This window comes from Alosa sapidissima, chromosome 6 (assembly GCF_018492685.1).
Source record: "Alosa sapidissima isolate fAloSap1 chromosome 6, fAloSap1.pri, whole genome shotgun sequence".
In the NCBI taxonomy this organism is placed as follows: domain Eukaryota; kingdom Metazoa; phylum Chordata; class Actinopteri; order Clupeiformes; family Clupeidae; genus Alosa; species Alosa sapidissima.
In genome coordinates, this window is record NC_055962.1 from 9750446 (window position 1) to 9766565 (window position 16120).

Below are 16120 nucleotides of genomic sequence, written 5' to 3' on the forward strand. Positions count from 1 at the left end.
GGGTGGGTGGGATGTGGACAGGATGCTGTTCAGACTCTCCACTTTAATTCCTATTGCTCTAAGCCAAGAAGGTACAGTCCTGGATTGTAATGCAACACACCTCCAGTTCATGCTGTCTGACTGATCTCTGACCCCCTGACAGGACGGCTCTCGTTGGAGGAGTTCATCAAGGGAGCCAAGAGTGACCCCTCTATTGTGCGCCTCCTGCAGACGGACCAGAGCACCTCGCACCAGTTCTGAGCTTTACATCCAACCCCCCCCCCCCCCCCCCCCTCCATCTTTCTCTCCCTCCCTATCTCAGTCTTGCTCCATCCTTCTCTTTTACCTCCAGCAATCAGTTCTGAGATCCACATCCACCCTCCCCCATCTTCTCTTTTACCTCCAGCAATCAGTCCTAAACTCCAATCCCCCCCTCCCTCACACACAGACACACAATCCCCCCCTCCCTCCCCCCCTTTTCAACTCCTGCGGTCAGAACAGGGCACCTGGACTGAGCGCCTCATCTCTCCCCTCTGCAAATGACCACCAACCCCTCTCCACACACACCCTCCGCCTTCTCCATCTCGCACCTCCTGCCGGGTCCGAGGTCAAAGCGGTTCTGATCGGATCCTCTCATCCCCACCCATCCACCATCTTTCCTTCTCTCTCACTCCCGCTTGATCAAGCCTACACCCCTCAACAGCTCTCTCAACAACCAGCCCTGTACAGCATCCCAGCCGGACAGAGCTTTGGTGCTGACCAAGCCATAGAGGGAAGTTAGTTCCTCAAACTGGCGCGGTTAACGGCCTACCTGCTAAGTCTTATCTGGTGTTATTGTGTAACCATCGTACAAGCAACTCTATTACTCCTTTGGTGCTTCAGTGACCACCGCTGAGGTCAATGCTTTGCAGTCGGCTGATAGTGTTTGGCCTATTAGGTGGCGGCTTTGTGATTAGTTGACCTGTGTGAGCCTGTTGCAAGTTACAGAAATTACGCCCCACACTCCTCTTCTCCTGCTTTTATTGTACATTCCACAAAGGTATGGTCTTGAGGCTAAATGTTTTTATATTGTTGTATTACCTTATTTTAAATGGAGGTCCAAGTGCCAAAAGTATCTCATATTTGTACTAAAGGTATCATACTTATCAGTAACCGCTAGTGACTTTATATTGGTGTTGAATGTTTTCATAAAGACAGTGGCTTGTGTGCTTCTAACATTGCTGTTGCTGAGCGACTGTGACAGCTCTGTTCTGCCATATTTCTGTCAGTTCTGTTTTTAACTGACATGTTACAGTGTAATTTCATCATTGGTCTATTAGCGTTATCAGACCGTAACGTTCACCCACAGTGAAACAGCCAGGCTAAATAAGAGGGCTAGAACACCCTCTTCGTCCATCCATTCATCTCACGGTTTACATTTTCAAAATGGAAAATAAATAAACTCTGGATGATGTCAGCCTTTTTTGTGAATCTTTCTTTATTTAAAAAAAAACCAAAAAAAAAAAAAACATTTATTTTTTAAACACAGTTGAAACAATTTTGTGAAAGAAAAATCTACACAGTAGCTCCCCTGTCATGGCCAGACATCACATGCTGCAGGGTCTCATGTACACGTTCACACACACACACACACACACACACACACACACACAAACCTGTCTGGAGGCAAACCTACCCCAGAAACCCATCTGTATGGGAAATGGAGGTCAGACTCAATCAGACTCATGTGAACTCTCGCTCCAGCATCAAACACTACTCTCCCTCTGAAACCACTAACATAGTGAAGTCGTCGGCAAAACACGTGATCGCTGTTCCGGTCTCTGGGAGAGCAGAAGTCTGTCCTATAGCTCAGACTCGGGCAGTTCTGACCAGTCCATGTTCAGGACACTGGGGAGAAAGCCCAGAGGGGGCGCTGCTGTCTCCTGACCTGGACTGAACTCTTTAGGTCTGGGTGTGTAGCTGTAGGAGAGAAGCATCTGACGCACACACACACACACACACACACACACACACTTTCTCTAGAGAGAGATCTCTCTCACACACCACACACACACACACTTTCTCTAGAGAGAGCTAATCAGTGAAGCTGTACAGTATTGAAGATCTCTCTCACACATCTCCACACACACACACAACTGACTCTTGTGATCCGAGGTGTATGGGACAGCTGCACACGTGTCTGTCTGTTTTGGTTCTCTAATGGTGAACATCCCCCCCCTTCAACCATAGGAGATGGGGCGCGCACACACACACACACACACACACAGATGCAAACAGGCAAGCACACACACAGAAATGGTAAAGAGAGGGGGAGAGAATGGCAGAGCGTGGGGATTGCATACTACCTCTCATTTACACACAAACACACCAACCCTGACAGACCAGCAGGCAGAGAGACACTAGTCTAGTCCCTCATACCCTCACCAGTCTGCCGCAGGCCTTGTGACAATGACTGACACACACACACACATGGCCAGCCCCTCTCCCATCACGCCCCGGGCGTCATATCCGGACTCATAACTCATCCTTGTCCAAATCGTCCAGATCGATGTCGCTCAGGTCAATGTCGTCCTCTACAGGCAGCTACACACACACACACACACACACACACACACACACACACACACACACACACACACACACACACACACACACAGGAAACAAGGCAGAACAGTAAGTCAATAATGGATTATATTATTGTCCTGTAATTCAATGATCCTAAAAGACCATTCAGTGTACAAGTGTGAGGCTTTAAATGTAAGCGGTGAAGGCCATCCAGTCTTGTTTGGGTCAGCATTCAGGTACATCCAGCAAAAATAACACTTGTTCAATTTGTCCCAATCCAATTCAAACCAATTTGTATTATTACTACTATTATTATTACCGTTATTGCTATTACTACTACTACTTTTATGTCTGAGGAAGAGCCTCAAAACATCACATGCAGTGAATGTTTTCTAAAGAAATATCTGGTGTGCAGACGTTTTCGTGTGCCCAGTGCATCCTAGACTACGCGTGTTGGATGTGTGCGTGCCCTATTGTGGGTTTGATTTGTCATTATTACTAGTACCACGGCTCCTCCTACTCCTCTTACTTTGACTCCTGCTTCTCTTGAATCAAAAGCTACTTGCAGCACAGGGCTATGATCCCCAGCAATTTTAGAAGTACCTCTCCACACACACACACACACACACAGGACACACACACACAGGACACACACACACAGGACACAGGCCTCCACCCTTTCCCTCCTTCCTCCTCCATTTCCTCTGCATGCCCTGAGGGCCCCCCCTCCCCCCTCCACACCCACCCAGACAGAGCAGCCTATGCCATGATTGTCTGTTTGGAGATACGTTGCGATTGGCTGTTTGTCTGTCTGGAGACATGGCGTGATTGGCTGGTTGTTTGTCTGGAGACATGGCTGGTTGTCTGTCTGGAGACATGGCACGATTGGCTGGCTGGCTGACTGTCTGGGGACACGCTCTGATTGGCCGTCTGTCTGTAGACTCACCTCTCCATCTTTGCCATCCCAAGGCTCCACAGTGTAGATCTTGGGTAAGGCTCCTCCCCCCACGGTAGACGTGGAGCCGCGGCCCATGGACAGGTCCCTGTGAGGGACACACAGAGCGCACGTTCAGATCAGATCAGAGCAAACAGGAGATGAGACAGATGGGGGACGTGATGAAGCACATACAGTTTCACAACATTTGTTGTGAAAGCCGAGTTTCTAACAAACAGCAGAGACAGTGAACCAGCCATCTTTAAAATATATGTGTGTGTGTCATTTGTGTATTAGGCCTGGCATCCCACCACGTCATTGACATACTTAAGTCATGAAAATATTTTTTGCACATTATGGTATATTCATGTTCACTACAGCGACCCGCTGTAGCAATGCAAATGAATCCCGGGCGCATTTGAATTACTCTGGACAGATTAGTCTGGCTACCCATTCGTCTGGCTACCCATCAGTCTCCCACTAAAAAAGATTAAAATCACAGAAATCCCAGGAGCCAATCAAAACCGTGTATTGGGGCAGGCTTCATATAATGACAGAGAAGTACCGCTAAAAATGAAGTGTGGCTAGATGTAGCTGCACAGCTCCCCCTGTCTGACGTCTGAAGAACAATGACATCAGGTGTGAGAGTAATAAGGACTTCTGCTGTGTAGAGCGCCCCGTACCTGAGGAACTCATGGATGCCTGTCTCGCTGAAGGAGCCCCTGAGGAGGGCGAACTTCATCTTGCGGGCGTTAATGGCCGCCATGGCGGGGTACCCGAACCCCCCGATGCCCAGTGCAGACTCCAGCTCCATCTGGGCACCAGCCTCTGCCCACAACCAGCTAGAGAGAGAGAGAGAGAGAGAGAGAGAGAGAGAGAGAGAGAGAGAGAGAGAGAGAGAGAGAGAGAGTCAAATGACAGAGGGTAGGTAAATAATTGAGTCGGTGAGTGAGCGTGTTGAATGAAAAAGAAAAGCTAGTATCCACCTTATTCCTGAAACCTACTTTCATTCTGGTTTTCATGTTCCTGTTCCCATTCTAGGTTAGCCTACTGAGAACTTAGCGCGGTCTCAGTAGGCTAACCTAAATATTCTTCAACTTGAAGTTGAAAGTAATGTTTAAATTCTGTGCTGAATGTTTCAACATCCAGAAATGTTGATAATTCTGCACACAATAGGGATATTTGATATAAGTTTACTTTTATATGGCTTAGGATGAGTCAAGCACTGTCTTTTAGTGAGACTATGAAACCACTTCAAATTGATACAACGCAGCGCTTTGGCCGGAAATAGAAAATCGGATTTTGGAATACTGAAGTGTCGTGGCAACATCCATTGTTGGCTCACAAAGAAGATGGATTAGGAGAGTGTTTCGTCTCGTCTCCCTCACTGGGTTGCTAGCGGCTCGGACTCACCCCCACATCTTCTTCTTGTACTTGTCAGCGTTCTTCATCAGCACCTCCAGGTAGCCATTACGACCTGCCGCACCTGCACCGTGTCCAGAGGAGAACCACAAGGTCAGAGGTCACTCAGCTCAGCCAGAGTGGACAGATCTCAGAACACACACAGAGTCTGTGTGTTGCATCCTGGAGCTGATGCTCTCTGCTCAGCCTCCCACTCTCGCCAGGTGGTACCACTGATTAGCTACCAGGTGTCAAGATACGGTTGCTATGGAGACCGCATACCTGTATCCAGGATGTGAGGTAGCACGGCGATGACACACAGCTGGCTGTCCTCACAGGATTTCTTCAAGACGTCGGCATTGACAATCTAAAGACAAACACAATCACAGTGAAGGAACATTAATTACTTGTACAAATATGATGTTTAATCAAAACAGTAAAAAACAGTCTGTAAAAGTACAGTCTGTACTCTGTAAAAAACAAACACTCTTAGCAAAACCACACACAAGAGCTGTCAGGGTCCTACCTCCAGTATCTCAGGTGCAGGGACGTTGTCGGAGAAGAGGTCCAGGGCGCGAGCAACAATGTCAGAACGGGTGCGGCCTCCCTGGTAGTCCTCTGGCTCCTCTCCTTTCTTGAAAATTTTAATGGTGGGGAACCCACGAATCTGTAGACGGACAGGACAAACAGCCAATCAGGACAAGAGAGAGCAACCAAATAAGGAAGGAGCTTTAGGATGCTCATAAGGGTGTTGCAAACGGGCACATTAATAAAAAACATTTTAAATGGTAGTTTCAATGGTAATGAAGTTGTGTAGATATCAGGAACATTCTGACGTTACAACTGGCTGAGTCTAACGACGGTAATGGCATGAGGTATTTTCCTAACATTAACGTTAGGATGACACTATATGGCTGTCTTTAAGTTCAGTTATGTACACAACACCACGTGTTTATGATGCATCCGTGGTTCTGTTCAACACTGGAAGAAATGCAGGCTGTTTCACTAGATAGCTCAGAGCTTCAAAGAACTCGGAAAGAAACCAGTTCAAAATCCAGTTCTCTGTTGGTCGAAAAATGCCCACAGTGAGCTGCCCAAACGGGTACAAAGTCTCTCCTTACCAATAAGATAGTGCCCTCGCCCGTTTTGGGCACTGAGTGCCTAACCTTACCCTGGGGAGGGCATTGGGTCTGTCCTTACTGCCTAACCTTACCCTGGGGAGGGCAGTGGGTCTGTCCTTACCCCGTAACGGCTAGCGAGATTCTGATGCACGGTGGCATCCACAGCTCCCAGATGAACTCTGCCATTGGTCTGATCCTTGACCTCAGTAGCAGCGGCAGCCCACTCTGGCTCCAGGCTACAGACACGTGGGGAAACAGACAGTTACGTCAGATCTCAAGGTCAAAGTTATTTTCTTTAAATAACACATTATAAAAAACAGGGGTTTTTGTGCTTTATCTCGATTCCGAGTTCTACACTCGGTCACAGTCGGCACTGGAGACAATCCTCAGTGATATTTACAACACTAGAATGTAATGTTTATAAATGATAATGATAAAATTATATAAATATAAATGATGAAAATGTTTATAGATGATCACACTTTCTGTGACTGTAACTTAAGTGGAAGTCATCCCAAAAGGTATGACTAAGCTCAATACAGCCCAGTGTGACACACACACACACTCACTCACTTTTTGCAATGGCCACACCAGGGGGCGAAGAACTCCACCAACCACACATCATCGCTCTGCAGCACGGTCCGGTCAAAGTTATCGTCCGTCAACTCCACCACATCCTTCTTACTGCCACCCCCACTGCCCCCTCCACTCTGTCACCAGAGAGAGAGAGAGAGAGAGAGAGAGAGAGAGAGAGAGAGAGAGAGAGAGAGAGAGAGAGCGCGAGCAAGAGAGAAAGAGAGTGAGAAAGAGAGTAAGAGCGAGAAAGAGAGCGAGAGAGAGAGAGAACATGACAATGGAGAAGGTGACAATAACATCCCTTACAGTGCCAGCTGGGCCGGACAGAAGTGGCCATTGTGAGGATCGAGGAGTATAATGTTTTCACTTCATGATCACTATGACAACTCGGGGACACTAATAGGCAACACAGGCAACTCATGCAGCAGGCCCGTGGTGATGAGGCAGACTACATTTGTAATGGAAAAGAAGCATTCAGAGAATACAAATGAAAAAGAGACAGAGAGAATACAATGTAGCAGTCCAAAACAAGAAAAAAACTCCAAGCTCTCCAAACCTTTATTTTCATGGCTTCGTAATTTGAAACCTTTAAACACATTGGCATCAAGCCTTTATCAGGGATTTTTGTGGGTTTGTCTTTCAAATGTGTCAACAATACCTTTATATATTTTTCTCCATTAAATGGGTATTTATATCAAAGACTAAAGTCTTCCCCAACCAAGTCAACCTCCATTAACAGGCCCCGGCCATTACATACCTGTTTGCTGTAGTCAGAGCCTCCTGTCCGGCCCCCTAGCCGGTCCTTGACCAGGGAGCGCAAGGCGTTTATAGCCTCGTCCACTATAGCCTGGCTACTCCTGCCACCTGCCGCAGGGAAGACACAGCAGTGACGTTATAGAAGTCACCAACACAACTCACTATTCCTACACAAAACACAGTGTTGTTACAGGCCCAGTCCTTAAAACTCACAACTCTTAAAAGAAAAGAAAGCTTACAGATTATAGTAACAAAACAGGACTAAAAATGTGTTTACAAAACCAAAGTCAAAGGACAGAAAGTACAAAATGAATCAGCTGTCATGTTCCTGCATTTACTACTTCATAGAAACATTTAGCACACATGAGTTCACAGAGATGACTGTAGCACCTTGGTAGTCCGCTGGTTTGTTCTTATTGGCTCCAAAGACCTTGATGGTGGGGAAGCCCCGCACGCCGTACTGCCCGCCCAGAGATTTGTGCTGGTCTGCATCCACAGCACCGACCTTCACGATGCCCTAAAGGACAGAACGACAGAGGCCATAGGTCACTACTACAGTGAGGTGTCCTCGGGAGTATGTTACGTATGGTACCAGTCAAAGGGAAAAAGGGATGGGAATTGATAGGCTTTTAATCAATACTGATGCCATTGCCTACTCTGCTTATTCGTCCGATTCTTTATCAATTCTTTGTTGCCTTTAGTCTCTTCAGGCTCATTCAAATTTGCAGACAGAAACTGTTTGGTGTTGTGTTCCAGCCGGCACTTTTATTTGGGCACAAAACAGCTTTATTATTGCTTCAAAAAAAAAAAAAAACACACTTATAATGTGTGTAGTCTATGTGTTGTCTATCCTACTTTGGTGGCCATGAGAACTGTTTGAATTAGGTAAACCACACAGAACTGCACTGTATGTGTTTCAATTTCACTATCTGTTCATTCTCAGAAAGAGCCATTGACCATGATCTGTTCAACTCAATTCTCCATTCCCACTTCTAGTCTGGACACAACTATTAATTTATGTGTTTTTCTGTATTTTGACCATTTTTACAGACCATAACAAAACTCAGGAGCATGTTACGTGTATGAGGACTACAGTACTCTCAAGGCCCATGGAGCCCCTTGTAAGAGCTGATGACTGACCTTCAGAGCAGTAGCGGCCTTCTTCCAGTCAGGTACCAAGTTCTTGCAGTGTCCACACCTACAGGAACAAAATGTCCATTAAAACAGATTCAGGAGTATTTGAGCTACTCATCTAGGTCACAACACACCAATGACAAACTGTTATGTGTGTTAAGTCTCCATGGCTGTTCTCCTGGGAAGGATGACGGGGCTCGACTCCATAACAGTTTCACTGGCTACGATTACTAAGCGAATAGTATATGCTCAGTCTTGCTGTGAGCCAATCCATTCCATTAGATTTGGCCAACGTAGAATCCAGTGAATCCAGTGATTCCATAGAACAGGGAATGCACTATGTGATGTGCACTACAAATGTCCCGTCTCTTTGTCACTGATGTCTTAATGTTGTTGGATGTCTAGTGTTGTTTTATAACTATGTATTGTTGTCTGTGTTTAATGTTCAATGTGGCTCTTTAGAGTTCAAGACAAATTCCCTTCGGGAGAATACAGGTTTCATTCATTCATTCATTCATACATCATCAGTAGGGTATGGGGCTTGGTCTGCAGTCATGACTAAATTATTTCTCACCCAACACCACCCAACACCACCCAACACCACCCAACACCACCCAACACCACCCAACACCACCCAACACCACCCAACACCACCCAACACCACCCAACACCACGCGTGGCAGGTGGGGTCGATACTCACCAGGGGGCATAGAACTCCACCAGCCACAGGCTGTCACTTTGCAGAACCTCCCGGTTGAAGTTGGAGGGAGTGAGCTCAACCACGTCATCACTGGGGGAGTACAGGCCATGGACCGACAGGACGGCCCAGGAACACAACAGCACACCTGGGGGGGGGGGGGTGGGGGGGGGGAGAAAGAGAGAAACAGAGAGAGAGAGAGATGGATTATGTTCATATAAAAAAAACACACAGGTATTTTCAAACTCTGATTGCATTTTGAGATAGCAAAACCGGTTTACCTTCTCCTATGTAACCATAGACTGTATATAGAACTGGACAGTGTGGCTTCAATTTTAACGGAAGGCTCTGTCCAGTTCTATACAGTCTATGTATGTAACAATGATATGGCATGTAATTTGTAGTGCAAAAGTGACCAGTTTTATGCAGGAGCAAGGCAGTTCATCACAATAGCCATTTGTTCCTCCTATAGGGGGGAATTAACTTTCTGAACAGCAAAAAGATCAATAAACAAAGCATGGTCCATGACTCAGCTAGATACATTTCTACTGTGGACTACTATTAACTCAAGTTCAGAAAGTTCAATCTCCTCCTAGGAGGAACAAATGAGCAAGGAACAAGTGATCAACTGCCCTGCTCCTGCATAAAAAAGGACAGCTTTGCACTGCAAACAAACACATGCTACATCATATTGTAACATAGCCTAGATTAATCAAATCCTGTAAGATACTTGGCTGGCTATCAAATAATGTTTATTAAAAGTGATAACCAGGCGTCTAACCTTGAATCCTGCTAGCCGATCATTGCACTACCAAAATGTGGAACATGGAACACTTTCGAAATAATATAGAGGTTCCCTAGCGTTATAACATTTAACATTTCCCAAGCTTTAAAACATTAAAACGTGCTCCCCATCACGTTAGGCACTCACTGCTGATGAGTTGCTATAATGTGTCACATTGTGGAATGTTGTTTAAAATTCTACCTGATCTTAACACACAGTTTGCTATCAACGCCTCCATTTAATGGGATGGTATCATGAACACGTCAATGCGCCATGCAATTGCCCACAGCATATTTTAGAACACTTACCTAAAACTGATCTCATTGTTGTATCAGCCTCCTTTCAGATGTGACTAACGTAACTTTATCGCTGTTATGGCAAGCTTGCCAAAACTAGCTATGCAATGAAAATATAGACCAAATCTTACCGTGGCCCGCGCTGATTGGTGGTACCAGGCCAATGCTGCGATCTGACCAATGAACGCTCGACGTGTAGAATCATGACCGACGCCTACGGTGGCGTGAAAAGGACATTCGTCTCTGAAGAACAATCTTGGCAATGTGCATTTTCAAGTACAGAAATCTCTGCGTAAATGCATAGTAAAATCAGTAAGCCTCTCGCAAATGGTCCCGATGAGCATTTTCTAAAGATTACATTTTTCCTCGGAGTTATAACCCACTGAAGCTCATTCTCTAAACGTTGTTGTGAGAAATGGTAACCTCTGATTTATGTCATTTCATGTAGAAGAGTTTAGTCTTTGTGGAGACATGACATCACACTTATTTAACCAATAAATCATCAGATTACATTTCACCCAAATTAACAGATAACAAATCATGTTTTTATTATGGAAATGGACAGCACACAGACATATTAATTTATTTTATTTATAAAAACGTATTAGGTAGGCTAGGCTACTGTCCAGCATTCCGTGTGAACTTCATCAGGGCACCTTGATATAGTTGGCCATCGTCCTGGAGCAAAAAGCTGGAGTCTATGCAGCTGATTCAACTGAGCAGTTCTATTTAGCAGATAAATCCTCAAATAATGGGTGTTTTTTTTTTTTTTTTTTGGTTGAGTCATCCTCCCATGATGTTCTGGCTGAGGGACAGTGAGGGACTGAGGTAACAGCCCCAGCATGTGTGTGTGTGTGTGTGTCTGTCTGTCTTTGTGTATGAGAGAGAGAGAGACAGAGAGAGAGAGAGAGATTGTGTGTGTGTGTGTTATCCTCCCACATTAAAAATCTTGTTGCTGAGTGCTGAGGGCATGGAGATGAAGAGCAGGCCCAGGAACACCAGCACCAGCAGCACCAGCAGCAGAACCAGGAAGTGGAACCGGTACTGACGCCAGGCCAGCAGGCAGGTCACCCGAAACGGGCTTAGCAGCAGCCATGCCAGGCTGTTACTGGGGCGACTGCACAAGGAGAGACCATAGGGCTTAGTTATGCTTAGTCTGATTCATACACACACACACACACACACACACACACACACACAGAGAGAGAGAGAAAGTATCTCACAAAAGAGAGTACACCACTCACATTTTTGTAAATATTTTTTTTATATCTTTTCATGGGTCAACACTGAAAAAATGACACTTTGCTACAATGTAAAGCAGTCAGTGTACAGCTTGTATAACAGTTTAAATGTACTGTCCCCTCAAATTAGCCATTTCCCCAGTCTCATGTGACTCATTAGTGTTACAAGGTCTCTGGTGTGAATGGGGAGCAGATGTGTTAAATTTGGTGTTATCACTCTCACACTCTCTCATACTGGTCACTGGAAGTTCAACATGGCACCTCATGGCAAAGAATTTTCTAAGGATCTGAAAAAAAGAATTGCTGCTCTACATAAAGATGACCTAGGCTATAAGAAGATTGCCAACACCCTGAAACTGAGCTGCAACACGGTGGCCAAAACCATACAGCAGTTTAACAGGACAGGTTCCACTCAGAACAGGCCTCGCCATGGTCGACCAAAGAAGTTGAGTGCACGTGCTCAGTGTCAAATCCAGAGGTTGTCTTTGGAAAATAGATGTACGAATGCTGCCAGCATTGCTGCAGAGGTTGAAGGGGTAGGGGGTCAGCCTGTCAGTGCTCAGACCATACGCCGCACACTGCATCAAATTGGTCTGCATGGCTGTCATCCCAGAAGGAAGCCTCTTCTAAAGATGATGCACAAGAAAGCCCGCAAACAGTTTACTGAAGACAAGCAGATTAAGAGCATGGATTACTGGAACCATGTCCTGTGGTCTGATGAGACCAATATAAACTTATTTAGTTCAGATGGTGACAAGCATATGTGGCGGCAACCAGGTGAGAAGTACAACAAAGTGTCTTGCCTACAGTCAAGCATGGTGCTGGGAATGTCATGGTCTGGGGCTGCATGAGTGCTGCCGGCACTGGGGAGCTACAGTTAATTGAGGGAACCATGAATGCCAACATGTACTGTGACATACTGAAGCAGAGCATGATTCCCTCCCTTCGGAAACTGGGCCGCAGGGCTATTCCAACATGATAACGACCCCAAACACACCTCCAAGAAGACCACTGCCTTGCTAAAGAAGCTGAGGGTAAAGGTGATGGACTAGCTAAGCATATCTCCAGACCTAGACCTTATTGAGCATCTGTGGGGCATCCTCAAACAGAAGGTGAAGGAGTGCAAGGTCTCTAACATCCACCAGCTCTGTGATGTCGTCATGGAGGTGTGGAAGAGGATTCCAGTGGCAACCTGTGAAGCTCTGGTAAAGGGGGTCCCAAGAGGGTCAAGGCAGTGGGTTAAGGGTGTACTCACTTTTGTTGCCAGCGGTTTAGACATTAATGGCAGTGAGTTATTTTGAGGGGATAGCAAATTTACACTGTTATACAAGCTGTACACTCACTACTTTACATTGTATCAAAGTGTCATTTCTTCAGTGTTGCCCCATGAAAAGATATAATAAAATAGTTGCAGAAATGTGAGGGGTGTACTCACTTTTGTGAGATACTGTACATGCACGCACGCATATGTGTACACACACACACACACACACACACACACTCACACACACACACACACACACACACACACACAGACACACACACACACACACACACACACACACACACACACTGGCATGAAAACCAATATAGAGTAAAACATTTTTACTTAAATGTGTCTAATTTTATTTTGTTAGTCATTTCAATTCGTACAGACAAAGATAAATAAATAAATACATAAATATTGCACACACTGGAAAACAAATAAACATAAACAAACAATTTCAAGTTACCAAGCAAAAAGTTAGTGCAGTGTGTTTGTTTGGTCTGTGATCGATAAGTTGGAGCAATAAACAACATCATGACAAAACAGGCAAGCAAGATCTAAAACTAAATGAACCAAACACAGCAAACCAATATAACCAGCTAAACCAATATAACCAGCTAAACCAATATAACCAGCTAATATAGGGGCCTAACAGGTCACCAGCTGTGCTTCATGAAGGGTTACCTGTTTCAGTACCGTTTCTCCGTCAATGCCACATTCAGTGACAGTTTAAATGGAAACTCCAGGGATTTTTCACATAGATTTGTGTTTCTCGAGGTCACCTAGTTCTCCTTTAGTCTAACCCTGGCTGACCACCCATATATAATTTCAACTTCACTTAAAAAGGGAAACAGTGGTTTTACTTGGTTTGACCTGATGTAGGTTAGCATCAGTGCTGGATGGGACTGACTCTAAAGTGCAATGTTCAAGGCAGTATGTAACATCGAAGGAGAACACTCTAAGAGACACTTGCAACCTTGTCCTAATGTCTTTACAGTTTCCTAATCTATAGGTATTAGTGCGTGTTCAGACACAGCTGCATGCTCACTTAGTGTTGTTGCATTCAATGAATATGGAAAAGATCACCCAGAAAGGCATTCAAGAATACTTACAGAAGGCTTCACATCCTTCTAATGATAAGAGACCATGTTATGTCACTTGCTTTCTGAAACTCAGCTTTTGGGATATACATGTTTTATGAAAATGTATACTACCTAATAATTTGTAACGTCTGTTACCTGAAGCGCATAACAAAATAGACTTCTACTTTATATTTTCCTTTTTTCAGTATTAAACTTATTGTCAAAATGTGATTTTAAAGAAAAAAATGCTAGTTTATCACAATTGTTTTTTTTCTTTGAGCCCAATATTCAGCCATTGGAGCAACTGAAAACTTACATTTCAATTTGTAAAGTCTGATGAATCTGAGAGCCTTAAGAAAATTCATAATAATAATAATAATAATAATAATAATAATAATACTTTAAAAATAGCAATTCCCTTTTGTTTATGGGCTTGCTTATTTTTATCTCACTGATGATTGTAAGTGACACTGAATAGTTTCCACTATTATTCACGGCCACAATAGTGAATTCCAGCATTCTAGTTGCATGTTGCATTTTGTAGTTTGCTGTTGCACAGTAAGAAATTCTAAATGTATGTGTGCCCTCAAACAAAGGTTATAGCATCTCTATGGTGACATAGTAGCTCCAAATGTCCATTCAGTGGAGCATTTGAATCTTAATCATATTATGTAGAGTACATTGTCATTAAAATGCTAATGTGACAAAAACAAAACATAGGGTTGCTCCTGTTGAATTACCTTGACTGGTGCAACAGCAACCTACTCAATGCCACGACAAGTACTATTGCAAGTTGTGAATTCCAGCATTCTAGTTCTGAGTTCTGTGATAAAAATGGCAGCTCTGTCTTGCCCCACCCCTTTCCCTAGTCTCAGTCCAATCAAGTTCCCAGTAGTTTGATGGTCAAGGTGTCCCCTCCCCCTAACCTCCTAAGCTACACCCCCCCTAAGTTCCAAACAACTTTTTGAACTTATTCCCCTCCCTCCTCCTGAATCTCGTCCCCTTAAGCCCAATTCACACCAAAGATTTGCGACGAGCTGCAACATTCTATAAACCAGCAACTTGCTGCAACGTTCTAAAACCTTGCAACTGCGACTAGACATGGTGAATGCTTTTGCGACGGCTTGCAACAGCTGGCAACTCCTTTCTGCAAAGGTTTCGTCTCGTCGCGAATCTTTGGTGTGAATTGGGCTTAAGGGGACTTTAGACGCACTGCTACCTCTTCTCCCCCTGGTGTAAACATCGCCCCTTAGGCTGAAAGCAGCAGCTTCTTAACTATGTGTCCCCTCCCACTCCTGACAAACCCCGCCCCATTTGGCTCAGACCAGCTTCTTCTTTCACCGTGTAACCCCTCCCCTCCCAATCCCCCCGTCCACTGCGGCCCTACGCTCCGAGCAGCTTCTTGACCATGTATCCGGGCATGCTGTAGAGGAACAGGCCGAGCATGAGCAGAAGCAGCAGAGCCAGCACCATCTTGATGATCAGCCACTTGTAGCGATGGCAGATCAGGTAGCGGATAGCTTTCAGGGGACTCAGGAACCAGAGGAAGGTGGTGTCGGGGCGGCTGTTAGGCGGGGTTGGTGGTGGTTGGTGGTGGGTGGGAGGGGACAGGAGAGATAGGGGCAAGGGCAGATGGGGTGGGAGGGAGAAAGGGTAAGATGGAGGAAGAGGTCGAGAAAGGAAGCCGGTATTAGTGGTTAACAGCCAATGACATTAGTAATGAAATCACAATCTGAATCAATCTTGATAAAAAAGCTGGTCCTTTTCCACATCATCTAAGGGCTGTGCTAATGTACTCAGGCGAAGCACATATATATTGTGGGACAGAGACAAAACAAGCAGAGAGGAATAAAGTGCATATAGAGCATATAGCACCCTGAAAGCTGAACACTGAGATAAGCCAACACAGCATACTGATATAGGCTGACCAAGTGGACACTTGTTACGGCATTCAGAGTAAAAAACCTGTTTGTGTGCAGCTGTGGCATGTGAAATGGTCAACAGTGGACAGAGAATGAAGCGTGGCTGAGGGTGGACAGACAGATAAAGGCATCATGATCAAGAGCAATGTTCAAACAGATTGGCTTGGAGCATTTTCCTGTTGAGTTCCGTAACCTTTAGATCTAGTCGTACACTTTATCACTACACTTTATCACTAGTATGCTCTCTACTATAGCTGAGGTGTGAGGTGATGTTGTATGTGTTGAAATTGAATGTGAATGCTATTCTTTCCTCCTAATTTCCAAATGATGAGACTACAGCTGCCTACACATGCTGAGGATTGCAG

At 45.0% G+C, this 16120-nt stretch overlaps 3 protein-coding genes across 9 annotated transcripts in view; 1 reads left to right on the forward strand and 2 right to left on the reverse strand.

Annotated features, from left to right (window-relative positions):
- hpcal1 (hippocalcin-like 1) overlaps positions 1 to 1435 on the forward strand; it is a 16400-nt gene extending 14965 nt beyond the window's left edge. For all 3 annotated transcript variants that reach the window (XM_042094429.1, XM_042094428.1, XM_042094427.1), the window contains one exon: positions 143 to 1435. In XM_042094429.1, coding sequence (XP_041950363.1) covers positions 143 to 240 — 98 coding nt within the window. In that variant the 3' untranslated portion in view covers positions 241 to 1435. The remainder of the gene's footprint in view (positions 1 to 142) is intronic.
- Positions 1 to 10400, reverse strand: part of pdia6 (protein disulfide isomerase family A, member 6) — an 11587-nt gene extending 1187 nt beyond the window's left edge. For 3 of the 5 annotated variants that reach the window (XM_042094414.1, XM_042094416.1, XM_042094415.1), the window contains exons 1-13: positions 10256 to 10400; positions 9167 to 9311; positions 8473 to 8530; positions 7723 to 7849; positions 7334 to 7440; positions 6574 to 6710; positions 6122 to 6236; positions 5406 to 5546; positions 5162 to 5246; positions 4892 to 4964; positions 4162 to 4320; positions 3491 to 3587; positions 2451 to 2562 (exon numbers count right to left, since the gene is read on the reverse strand). In XM_042094414.1, coding sequence (XP_041950348.1) covers positions 2494 to 2562; positions 3491 to 3587; positions 4162 to 4320; positions 4892 to 4964; positions 5162 to 5246; positions 5406 to 5546; positions 6122 to 6236; positions 6574 to 6710; positions 7334 to 7440; positions 7723 to 7849; positions 8473 to 8530; positions 9167 to 9311; positions 10256 to 10271 — 1329 coding nt within the window. In that variant the 5' untranslated portion in view covers positions 10272 to 10400 and the 3' untranslated portion in view covers positions 2451 to 2493. Of the gene's footprint in view, positions 1 to 1465; positions 2563 to 3490; positions 3588 to 4161; positions 4321 to 4891; positions 4965 to 5161; positions 5247 to 5405; positions 5547 to 6121; positions 6237 to 6573; positions 6711 to 7333; positions 7441 to 7722; positions 7850 to 8472; positions 8531 to 9166; positions 9312 to 10255 lie in introns of those variants that run through there. The other 2 variants (XR_006032240.1, XM_042094412.1) reach the window with 2 other exon arrangements.
- A 77-nt stretch (positions 10401 to 10477) lies between these two features.
- otofa (otoferlin a) overlaps positions 10478 to 16120 on the reverse strand; it is a 129959-nt gene continuing 124316 nt past the window's right edge. Inside the window, exon 47 of the mRNA XM_042094384.1 lies at positions 10478 to 11360. Within this exon, the coding sequence (XP_041950318.1) occupies positions 11171 to 11360 (190 nt within the window). The 3' untranslated portion in view covers positions 10478 to 11170. The remainder of the gene's footprint in view (positions 11361 to 16120) is intronic.